The sequence below is a fragment of the Mirounga angustirostris genome, unplaced genomic scaffold (genome assembly GCF_029215605.1).
Source record: "Mirounga angustirostris isolate CCGP_5_RB_7025 unplaced genomic scaffold, mMirAng1.0.hap1 SCAF_2, whole genome shotgun sequence".
In the NCBI taxonomy this organism is placed as follows: Eukaryota; Metazoa; Chordata; class Mammalia; order Carnivora; family Phocidae; genus Mirounga; species Mirounga angustirostris.
The window spans coordinates 140,112,430-140,125,383 of NW_026991710.1; the positions used below are offsets into that span (position 1 = coordinate 140,112,430).

The following is a 12,954-nucleotide window of genomic DNA, read 5'->3' on the forward strand; positions in this document are numbered from 1 at the left end:
ATCTATAATATAGAGGGTTAGTGTTTTTACTGAATAAACAACTCTTGCAAATTAGTAAGAGATCAACATTTCAATAGAAAAATCAGCTAAACCATGTATAAATATGTCACCAAAGAATAAACATAAATGGTTACTAAACATATAGAAATGGTTCCAGTTTTATTTGTGTATCAAAGAATGCACATTTACAAAAAATCTAATTTGTCATGTATCAAAGTGAAAGATTTAAAAAACACCACATATCCCATGTTGGTAAGAATGATGAGAAATGGCAGGCTTAATATACTATTGCTGTATTTTATAGAGAGGCAATTTGTAATACATTTTATAAAATTAAAAACTGTGCTTAGCTTTTGGTTAAGTCATTCCATTTCTAGGAAAATTTCCCTAAGGAAAGTATAGATCTGAAAGAAGAGTAGTTACAAGGGTGTTTATACAATTTTTTTCTATAGTGAACAACTCAACACCCAACAATTGGAGATCCTATCCCCCAGCTCTACTGAAGTATAATTGACAAATAAAAATTGGGTATACGATATGATGATTTGATATACGTATACATTATGAAATGATTATCACAATCAAGCAAATTAACATATCCATCACCTCACATAGTTACCTTAGTTTTCTTTCGTGATGAGAATGCTTATGAGCTATCTTAACAAATTTCAAGTAGACAGTACAGTATTATTAAGTCACCATGCTGTGCATTAGATCCCCAGAGCTTATTCATCTTATAACTGAAAGTTTGTACCGTCAGACCAATATGTCCCCCTTCTCCCCAACCCCTCCCACAAATTGGAGATTGTTAGTGCTGGTGTTCATGCTCTGGAGCTTGAGTCCAGGCTCTGCCACTCACAACTGATTGGACTCATGCTATTGCCTAACTCCTCTGTGTCTCAGTTTACTCATCTGTAAAACGGGGAGTACGTGTAGTCCCTATCTCATAGGGTGGATGTGAGACTTCAATGTGTCACACAGAAAGTGTTTAATAAATATTAGCTATTATTTTGTTCATGTTTAAGAATGATATATCCATATATTGGATACTATTCATCCATTAACATAGTAACTTAGAAGGTTATTCAATGACAAGCAAAAGTGTTTGTTACCCATTGTCAAACAAAACAGGTCATATACAAAATTATACATAAATTATCACATTTAAAAAATTACATAAGTGCATTGGTAAAGACTGAGAAAGATACATGTAAATGTTAGCGGTTTGTATCTTTAGATGGTAAAATTATGGGTCATTTTAATCTTCTTTCTTTTTGTTTGTCTCCTTTACATTTTCTACAATAAACATTTTTATAGGGAGAATGAGATAAACCAATCAAATAAATAATAAAAACAGCACCTTATTCTAAATCACACTTTTTCACGATTATAAGTTGCCTACATGAAAAATAGGGTAATTTTGATACGTTAAAGTATCAAACTATATATCAATACTGACAAAAACGTGGGCTTTATAGTTTTATAGACTGGATTTGAATTCTTAGCTGTGTGAACTTGGACATGTTATTAACACACCTAACCCCTAGATTCTTCCCAGTGAAAGGGGTTGAATATCTTTGCCTATCCGATGGGGATGTTGTGAAGCTCATTCATGAACTGAACAGAGATACAGAAATACAAGGTCTTGCAGCCATCAAACCCTACTGATGCTGTTAGATTTTCTGTCCCAAAGAAAGTATGGATCACATCTCCAGGAATTTTTTTTTTTTTTTTTAATCAAGGAGGTACTTGGGAGTTTGAGAGTCTTCCTAGTTACTACTAAAAACTCATCATATGAAATACGTGTCTGGCTCCAGGTTAATTCTTTTGTATAAATTTCTTTCCTCTTTTGTTTTGCTACCAGGATAAGAGGGGCTGTGAGTCATTAAATTAAGGCAACATGAATTTCTGAAACTTCTGCTTTTGTTTAAGATGCTTTTCCCAAAGTAAGCTGATATTTTACAGTGAGTTTTGAAAGAGACCCAATTTAATATTTTTTTTATAGGAACAGTGTCAGAGGTAGTTGGAGGGAATTGGAAAAATAGTAAGCAATAAAAGAAAATAATAAACAATAATAATTAGTAATAAAAGAAATAAAATCTATCATACATTTCTAGAGTTTAACCACCATAGAGAAAGAATCTTGTTCTTCAGTCCAACTATTTTCTTTTCTCTTTGTCTTACTCTTAGCTATTATTAACAAAGATCAGATGGAAGTGTCCTAGAATTTGTCAGTGATTTGCATGATGGTTTTCAAGTTTCAAAGAGAAAAAAGCTAAAAACAAAAACAAAAAAGAGAAAAAAGCTGGCAGCTAACAAAAGTAAAACTTTTAAGGAAATTCTAACACTACTGAAATATGTTTTATTATAAGTGGGAAAGGTAGAGATGGAAATGCTGCTCTTACTGGAAGCTTTTTTATTTTTATGACAACCACCACAAAGCACTTGAAAGATGACCTATGACCAGCTTTCGATTACTGTTGTTGTTTTTCCTTTTTTATGTCTTTCCTATTGAGAGATCCCACCAATGTTAACCAAATGTATAATCCTTCTACCCTCTAATCTTTAATACAGCTTGCTCCTGAGACTAAGGCAGTCATTCATTGGATTATGGATATTCCTTTCGTGCTCTCTGCCAATCTCCATGGAGGAGACCTTGTGGCCAATTACCCCTATGACGAGACGCGGAGTGGTAGGTGTTCCTCCTGCTTCTCTAATGGTTCAAAGTTTACAATCGTTTTATGAGGGTTTATAGGATGATTTCTATATGGACCATTCTTTTAAGGAACTGGCCATTAAGTGATTTTGCCTGTAGAAGGACGTATGTTTATTTCATGTGGCATTCGTATAAATATTTGGCAGAAAAGGACTGTAACTTTTTAATAAGTTTAGTTGAAGAGGACCGTGATCTTGACAGAATGCAAGAGAAAGGGAGAAAACAGAGGTCATGAACTTGGGTCACTCTTGAACCCTGATAGAATCGAGAGATAATGGAAATGATACAGGTTTGTGTACAAGATGGCTTAAAAATGAAAGCAGTCTTTTTGCAGCTTGATCAGGGCCCATGTGGATCTCTCCGTGTCTTACCATACGCTCAACGCTTTTGCATTTGGAACTGTTTCTAGTGGTGTCAGGGAGGGGAAAGTGGTGCTTTGACTTTCTCAAATTAGTTTTAGTTAAATTTCAGGCACAGCAAGCTTTAGTCAGATAGTTATTTTCAACTTAACTTTTTGTCGCTCCAAGAAATTTCCTGCTATGGATGGGCTCTCAAGGGTCTTTGAAGAATTCATTCTTTGCAAGAACACGATGATAATTTTAGATATGGGAAACTTTGAGCCTTGGAGAGAGTCTTTGGTGAAACATTAAAATTTATAGATTTTGTAGTTTGTCAATAGCTGGGCAATTTAAAAGCCTGGCATATTTTATCATATATGAAGACACAGTGTATCAAAATATATATTATTTCTTTTTATATTACACATGGGAGATTTTTTTAAACTTTAAAACTCAAATACTGAAAAGTATGTGTGAGAATGACTCATGGTGGCTATGAGGTTACATTTTTTATTTTATTATTATTATTTTAAAGATTTTATTTATTTACTTGAGAGAGAGAGTGAGAGATAGAGATAGAGTGTGCACATGAGCGGGGGGGGGGGGGGGGGGGGGAGGGGCAGAGGGAACAGCAGACTCCCAGCTGAGCAGGGAAGCCCCACACTGGGCTCCATTCCGGGACCCCGGGATCATGACCTGAGCGGAACGCAGCCACTTAACCGACTGAGCCACCCAGGCACCCAGAGGTCACATTTTTTAAATTAAAAATTTTAACAATGGAAATCTCCTTTCTGTTTTCTCAGATCAAGTTTACCACGAGTTTATCACCTTTTCTCATGAAGCTTTCAGTGCATAAGTAGAATGTCCTTTCTACCCAATTTCTACATTGTGGTGTGGAACAGAATGGTATATAACTTAAACACTAAGTGTAATTGTTGAGCACTCAGACCATCACTCCTTTCCCATTGTGATGTTGCTAAAAAAAAAAAAAAATCAGGGCGCCTGGGTGGCTCAGTTGGTTAAGCGACTGCCTTCTGCTCAGGTCATGATCCCTGAGTCCTGGGATCGAGCCCCATATCAAGCTCCCCCGGCTCTGCGGGGAGCCTGCTTCTCCCTCTGCCTCTGCCTGCCACTCGCCCTGCTTGTGCGCGCTCTCTATCTCTCTGTCAAATAAATAAATAAAATCTTAAAAAAAAAAAAGAAATCAGCAAGAGGGCACCTGGGTAGCTCAGTCGGTTAAGCGTGGCTTTCGGCTGAGGTCATGATCCCGGAGTCCTGGGATGGAGTCCCGCAGGGGGCTCCCTGCTCAGCGGGGAGCCTGCTTCTCCCTCTCCCTCGGCTGCTCTCTCTCGCTGTCAAATAAATAAAATCTTAAAAAAAAGAGGTCAGCAAGAGACCACACTGAACCACTCTTTCAAAAACACGCAATGCTCTTTGGTCTATATTAATTTCTTTAACCTTGTGGGTTTATTTTCTAGGTAGTGCTCATGAATACAGCTCCTGCCCAGATGATGCCATTTTCCAAAGCTTGGCTCGCGCGTACTCCTCTTTTAACCCACCCATGTCTGACCCCAATCGGCCACCGTGTCGCAAGAATGATGACGACAGCAGCTTTGTAGCTGGAACAACCAATGGTGCTGCTTGGTACAGTGTACCTGGCGGTGAGTTTCCGTTTCGCTTTGTGCTTCGGTGCTTCGGTGACTTACTTACAGTGCCGTTTAGATGTGGAGAGCTTTCAGTCCTCCTCAAACATTAAGAAATAGACGGAATCGATGGTTCATCCATTAAAATCAGTTTTCTGCATGAATGGTTGCTATGTATAGTTTTGTTTTTTTGACTCTTAAAAAATCAAGATGCTAATTGAAGACATATGAGAAATGAACGAACGACGTCCATGGGAAAGACATAAATCGAATATTGTGAAATACCCTACTTAAGATAGCTTCCTTATTATATATATTATGTTAGTTAAGCTTTTACTATAGTCAAATGTATATACTAGAGGGCAGTGTATCTTGGTCCATATACCTTTTATTTTTCTTTTAAATGGTGGGATAATGGGGACTATTTGATGTGGAATATTAGTTTATATTCACTACTGTAATAAGCACTATTAGATCATGAAGCTCTTCACCTTTTATGGGGTTGGAAAAGGGAAAAGCTCACAGGCAGCACGTTGGCTGGAGGAGGCATCTTCTAGGTGACCAGGCAGCAATCCTGACTCCCTTTGCCGCACGTAGACTTTATAGAACTCTTATTTTCAAGGTTAGTCGGACCATCGACAGTTGTGTAACACTCGCTCTATCCAGGATGAAGAATGAGATGTAAAGATACTGATATGTTTTGTTTTTTTTTTTCCACCCTCTTTGCCCAAGAACGATTTTCTATGACCCACCTGGAAATGCAAGAGAATTAGGGCAGTAGCAGCACTAGTGAATTATGGGGTTTGGGTTTGTTTAATATGCTCCTTTTATTGAATTATGCCCTGAGAAAAATATCCTTCCTGATATTTTTCTTTCTGATATATGTTTGTTTTGTTTTAACTTATATTTTGCATCAGGCCAGATCAGATTTAGCACTTTTGTCCCCCTATAGCCTGAGAAATAAAGTCAGATTTAGGATTTAGACTATGTCGAATATGTCAGATGGGAAGTAATTTCATAATTCAATTTATAAAAACTTTAATGATTCCTTTGGAATTACGTTTATAGACAGTGTATTGTCTACAGAATACCAAGAGATGTGTATCTGTAAAATAATGACAATAATAATAATAATAATATTAATCTTAGTGATTATGAACCACAATAATCTAAGAAAGCTTTGACTTTCTTTAGCTCTCTAGATAGTGAATGAAATCAGTGTCCTAGGTCCATGTTTTCTAGAAGCAGAGCCTGAGATAGGGATTTGGTTGCTTGTAATTTATTGAGGAAGTGCCCTTTAGGAAAAACCCTGTATGGAAGTGAGGGAAGCAGGGTAGGGAGGGGGATCGAGGTGAACAAGGATGTGGTCACAGGGACAGCCATAACCTCAGCCTGAGCCATTGGGAGGAAGGCCTCAAGTCTAAATCACAGGCAGGATTATCCTGCCCTGAGGCTAGGGGAAGGGGACCAACCTTTGGTGGCTTCATATAAGTCAGTCTTTGGTTGGGGATTGCCAAGAGGGTTTTGGAATGAGAGATAGGAGGGAGTAACCTCCCAAGCTAGGTGGTTTCTATCAGCCGCTCTCCTAGAAAACAGCAGTCAGCTCTGAACTCTTAACAGCCAACACTCAAACAGCAATTTGGGGATGGACCCCCTGGCTCGGTGAAGCAATCCTGTGGATACCAATAGCATTCACTACTAGCTTGAATCAGGTTCAAAGTAAAATTGTTCTGGATGCAGAATCTTCTCTCTTGGTACAGTTTGCAGTGTTCTTATTATGCCTCGTATGTAGTAGATACTCTGAATGTTAAATTAGTATGTAGTATATTATTAAGACTCCCAAGCCCTTAGGAATCTACTGTGCTATTGGTTCAACTTAAAGAACAAAATAGTATGTCAGACCATCTTATATGACTGTCCAAGCTCTTCCCTGATAGAGAGGTAGGTTCAGAGGGATGCACATTTCTTTAGTAGCCCAGTGAGGGTTGAGGGTTTGACCCTATTGTCTTTTTTAAAAAAATTATTTAAAAATTTTATTTTCCCCAGATTAATGGACATATAATTGCATATAACATCATGTAAGTCTAAGGTGTATGATGTGATTTATTTATTTATGTATTGCATAAATGATTACCTAATAAGGTTAGCTAAGACATCCATCACTTGACATAATTACCATTTTTCTTTTTTTTTTTTTTTTTTGTGGTGAGGACATTTAATATTTACTCTCTCAGCAGCTTTCAAATATATTATACAGTATTGTTAACTATAGTCACCATGCTGTATATTAGCTCCCCAGAACTTACTCATCTTATAACAAGCAGTTATAAGCTGGCTTTTTAAAATTTCATATATGAGTGAGATCATTCAGTATTTGTCTTTCTCTATCTGAATTATTTCACTTAGCATAATGCCTTCAGGGTCCATCCATGTTATTGCAAATGGCAGGATTTCCTTAATTTTTATGGCTGAATGATATTCCATTGTTTATATATACCACATTTTCTTTATCCATTCATCTGTCCATGGACACTTAGGTTGTTTCCATGTCTTGGCTACTGTGAATAATGCTGCAGTGAACATGGGAGTGCAGATATCTATCTCTTCTAGATAATGATTTCATTTTCTTTGGATATATACCCAGAATTAGGATTGCTAGATCATATGGTAGTTCTATTTTTAATTCTTTTGGGAACCTCTGAACCTACCTTTTCCAATAGTGAATATACCAATTTACATTCTCACCAACAGTGCACAAAAGTTCTCTTTGCATTTTTGCCAGCACTTATTGTCTCTTATCTTTTTGATAATAGCCATTCTAACAGGTATGAGGTGAGATGTCTCATTGTGGCTTTGATTTGCATTTCCCGGATGATTAGTGATGTTGAGCATCTTCTTATATGTCAGTTGGTCATCTCTATGTCTTCTTTGGAAAAATGTGTAGTCAGGTTCTTTGTCCATTTTTAATTGGATTATTTGTTTCTTTGCTATTGAGTTGTATGAGTTCCTTGTATATTTTTTATATTAACCCCTCATCGGATAGTTTGCAAATATTTTCTCCCATTCTATAGATTGATTGTTTTTTCTTTTTTTTTTTTTTTTGACTGTTTCTTTTTCTGTACTGAAGTTTTTAGTTTGATGTAGTCCTGCTTGTTTATTTTTGCTTTTTTTACTTGTGTTTTGTTGCCATGTCCAAAAGCTGTTGCCAAGACCAATGCCAGGGAGGTTTTTCCCCTATGTTTTCTTTCTTTCTTTTTTTTTTTTAAAGATTTTATTTATTTGACAGAGAGAGGCACAGTGAGAAGGGAACACAAGCAGGGGGAGTGGGAGAGGGAGAAGCAGACTTCCCACTGAGCAGGGAGCCCAGTGCGGGGCTCGATCCCAGGACCGTGGGATCATGACCTGAGCCGAAGGCAGACGCTTAATGACTGAGCCACCCAGGCGTCCCTGCCCTATGTTTTCTTCTAGGGGCTTTATGATTTCAGGTCTTACATTTACTTTTTCAATCCATTTTGAGTTAATTTTTGTGTATGGTGTAAAATAACATTCCAGTGTCTTTCATTTGTGTGTGGATATCCAGTTTTCCAATACCTTTCACTAAAGAGATTAGCCTTTTCCCATTGAATATTCTCAGTTCCCTTGTCAAATATTAGTTAACTGTATGTGCCAGGATTTATATCTGGGCTCTTAATTCTGGACTTTTGATCTGTGTGTCTGTTTTTATGCCAGTATCATACCATTTTGATTACTATAGCTTTATAGTATAGACTGAAGTCAGAAAGTGTAATATCTCCAGCTTTATTCTTATTTCTCGATTGCTTTGGCTGTTTGGTGTCTTTTTTGGTTCCATTTAATTTTAGAATTTTTTTCTGTCTTTAAAGAATGCCATTGGAATTTTGATAGGGATTGCATTGAATCTGTAGATCATTTTGAGTAGTATGGACATTTTAATAATATTAATTCTGATCTATGAACACAGGATATCTTTCCATTTGTGTCTTCTTCAGTTTCTTTCATCAATGTCTTATGGTGTTCAGTTTATAGATCTTTCACCTCCTTGGTTAAATTTATTCCTGAGTATTTTATTACTTTTGATACTGTTGTAAATGGGATTGTTTTCTTTGTTTTTTGGATAGCTCATTGTTAGTTATAGAAATGCAACTGATTTTTGTATGTTGTTTTGCAGCCTGCAACTTTAATGAATTTATTTATTGGTTCCAAGAGTTTTTCGGTGCAATCTTTAGGACTTCCTATGTATAAGATCTTATCATCTGCAAACAAAGACAGTTTTACTTCATTTTCTCCAATTTGGATGTCTTATTTCTTTTTCTTGCCTGGTTGTTTTGACTAGGAGTTCTAATACTATGTTGAATAGGAGTCGTGAGAGTGGGCACCCTTTTCTTGTTCCTGATCTTAGAGAAAAAGCTTTCAGCCTTTCACCATTAATGATGTTAGCTGTGGGCTTGCCATATATAGCATTTATTACGTTGTGGTACATTCCTTTTACATCCAATTTGTTGAGTTTTTATCGTGAAAAGATGTTGAATTTTGTCAAAATCTTTTTATGCAATTTTGAGATGATTGTGATTTTTTTTTTTTAAAGATTTTATTTATTTATTTGACAGAGAAACACAGCGAGAGAGGAAACACAAGCGGGGGGAGTGGGAGAGGGAGAAGTGGACTCGCTGCTGAGCAGACAACCCGATGCGGGGCTCGATCCCAGGACCCTGGGATCATGACCTGAGCTGAAGGCAGACGCTTAACGACTGAGCCACCCAGGCGCCCCAAGATGATTGTGATTTTTATCTTTCATTCTATCAATGTGGTGTATCACATTTGTTGATTTGCATATGTTGAATCATCTTTATATCCCAAATATACAGTCTACTTGATCATTTTGTATGATCCTTTCAATGTGCTGTTGAATTCAGTTTGCTAGTATTTTGTTGAGAATTTTTGCAACTGTATTCATCAGGGATATTGGCCTGTAGTTTTCTTTTCTTGTAATGTCCTTTTCTGGCTTTGGTATCAGGGTAATGCTGGCCTATAAAGTGAGTTTGGGAGTATTTCCTACTCTTCAGTTTTTGGGAAGAGTTTTAGAAGGATTGGTGTTAATTCTTCTTTGTATGTTTGGTAGAATTCACCAGTGAAACCATCTTGGGCCTTTCTTTGTTGGGAAATTTTTGATTGCTTGTTCAGTCTTCTTACTAGTAATTGGTCTGTTTCAGATTTTCTGTTTCTTCATAATTCAGTCTTGGTGGGCTGTATGTTTCTAGAAATTAACTATTTCTAGGTTATCCAATTGTTGGTCTATAATCATTCATAGTCTCTTAAGATCCTTTGCATTTCTGTCATATCAGTTGTAATGTCTCCTCTTCCATTTCTGATTATTTTTTGAGTTTTCTCTCTCTTAATTCTTTTTTTTTTTTAAGATTTTATTTATTTATTTGAGAGAGAGAATGACATAGAGATAGCATGAGAGGGGGGAGGGTCAGAGGGAGAAGCAGACTCCCTGCTGAGCAGGGAGCCTGATGTGGGACTCGATCCCGGGACTCCAGGATCATGACCTGAGCCGAAGGCAGTCGCTTAACCAACTGAGCCACCCAGGCGCCCCTCTCTCTTAATTCTTAGTCTAGTTAAATGTTTGTCAGTTTTGTTTATCTTTAAAAAAAATCCACCTATCAGATTTGTTGATCTTTCCTTTTGTTTTTCTTGTCTGTATTTCATTTGTATCTGCTCTGATCTTTCTTATTTCCTTCTTTCTGCTAACTTTGGACTTAGGTTGTTCTTTTTTTTCTAGTTCCTTGATATATCAAGTTAGATTGTTTATTCAAGATCTTTCTTTTTTCTTAATGCAGGCATTTATTGTAATAAACTTTCCTCTTAGAACTGCTTTTAATGCATCCCATAAGTTTTGGTGTGCTGTGTTTCTATTTTTGTTTGTTTCATAATATTTTGGTTTCCCTTTTGATTTCCTTTTTGACCCATTGCTTGTTCAGAAGTGTGTTGGTTTAATTTTCTACATAATTGTGAATCTATCCTGCATAATATTCCATGTGGGTTTGAGAAGAATGTGTAATTCTGCTGTTGGATGGAATGTTCCATTTATGTCTGTTAGATACATTTGGTCTAACATATAGTTCAAGGACAGTTTTTACTTATAGATTTCTGACTGGATAATCTACCCATTGTTGAAACTGGGATATTGAAGTCTCCTATTATTATTGAATTGTTGTCTGTTTTTCCCTCCAGGCCTATTAGTATTGGCTTAATATATTTAGATGCTCCAGTGTTGAGTGCATATATAATTTTCAAGAGTTAGTTCCTTTGAGAAATTTACCCTTCTATCATTTTATAATGACTTTTTTTGTCTCTTGTTAAAGCTTTTTGGCTTAAAGTGTATTTTGTCTGATAAAAGTATAGCTACTCCTACTCTTTTTAGGTCTCCAATTGCATGGAATATCTTTTTCCATTCCTTCACTCCAAACTCTCATTGTCCTTAAAGATGATGTGAGGCTCTGAGGCTCTGGTAGGCACCATAGAGTTGGATCCTGGTTTTTTGTTTGTTTGTTTGTTTGTTTTGTTTAAAATCTGTTCAGATATTCTATGTCTTTATGGAGGATTTAAACCATTAACATTTAAAAGATATATTAATACCATCTTATTGTTTTCTGGCTGTTTTGTAGTTCTCTTATTCCTTTCTTGCTTTCTTTCTGACCTCCTTTGTGAATTGATGATTTTCCTTAGTGATATGCTTTGGTTCTTATACCTTTATCTTTTGTGAATCTATTATAAGTTTTTGCTTTGTGGTTAGTATGAGGCTTACATCTTATAGACATAACAGTCCATTTTAAGCTGATAACTTAATTTTGATTGCTTACAAAAACACTTTTTATGCCATTCCCCACCAATATTTTGTTTTTGATGTCACAGTTTACATTTTTCATGTTATGTATTCATTAATAAATTATTGTGGCTTTAGTTATTTTTAATACTTTTGTCCTCTAATTTTTATACTAGAGTTACGTGATTAACACACTACCATAATACAGTATTAGAGTCTTTTGAATTTAACTCTATACCTACCTTTACCAGTATGCTGCATATTTTTATATGTTTCCATGTTACAGATTAGTATCCTTTCATTTCAGCTTCAAGAACGCCTTGCAGCATTTCTTGTAAGACAGTTCTAATGGTGATGAACTCCTTCAGCTTTTGTTTGTTTGGGAAAGTATCTCCTTCATTTCTGAAGGACAACTTTGCTGAGTAAAGTTTTCTTGGTTGGCAGTTTTTTTCTTTCACTTTGAACATATCATCCCACTGTCTCCTGGCCCATAGGGTTTCTGCTGAGAAATCTGCTGATAGCCTTATGGCAGGGTGGGGGCTGTTCTTTTGTAAGTTATAAGCTTTTTTAATTTTTTTCCCCTTTTAGCTCCTTTTAAGATTATCTCTTTGTCTTTGATTTTTTTGACTGCTTTATTCTAATATGTCCTGGAGATCTTTTTGAATTGAAATTTTTGGGGACCTATGAACTTGGATGTCCAAATTTCTTCCTGGATTTAGGACGCTCTCAGCCATTATTTCTTGATATTAGCTTTCTGCCTCTTCTCTTTCTCTTTTCCTTCTGGGGCTCTGTGATGTGTAGGTTGTTTTTTTTCTTTTTTTTTAAATTTTATTTTATTATGTCATGTGGGTCACCATACAATACATCACCAGTTTCCGATGCAGTGATCCATGATTCATTGTTTTCGTACAACACCCAGTGCTCCATGCAATACGTGCCCTCCTTAATACCCATCACTGGGCTAACCCACCGCCCACCCCTGTCCCCTCTAAAACCCTCTGTTTGTTTCTCAGAGTCCATAGTCTGTGATGGCTCATCTCTCCTTCTGATTTCCCCCCCTTCATTTTTCCCTTCTTTCTCCTAATATCCTCCATGCTATTCCTTATGTTCCACAAATAAGTGAAACCATATGATAATTGACTTTCTCGGCTTGACTTATTTCACTTAGCATAATCTCCTCCAGTCCCATCCATGTTGATGTAAAAGTTGGGTATTCATCCTTTCTGATGGCTGAGTAATATTCCATTGTATATATGGACCACATCTTCTTTATCCATTCGTCTTTTGAAGGACATCTCGGCTCTTTCCACAGTTTGGCCATTGCGGACATTGCTGCTATGAACATTGGGGTGCATATGGCCCTTCTTTTCACTACATCTGTGTCTTTGGGGTAAATACCCAGGAGTGCAATTG

At 36.6% G+C, this 12,954-nt stretch overlaps 1 protein-coding gene across 2 annotated transcripts in view; it reads left to right on the forward strand.

The window, feature by feature from the left end:
• Positions 1 to 12,954, forward strand: part of CPE (carboxypeptidase E) — a 116,820-nt gene that overhangs the window by 86,384 nt on the left and 17,482 nt on the right. For both annotated transcript variants that reach the window (XM_064585239.1, XM_064585241.1), the window contains 2 exons: positions 2,575 to 2,692; positions 4,533 to 4,715. In XM_064585239.1, the coding sequence (XP_064441309.1) occupies positions 2,575 to 2,692; positions 4,533 to 4,715 (301 nt within the window). The remainder of the gene's footprint in view (positions 1 to 2,574; positions 2,693 to 4,532; positions 4,716 to 12,954) is intronic.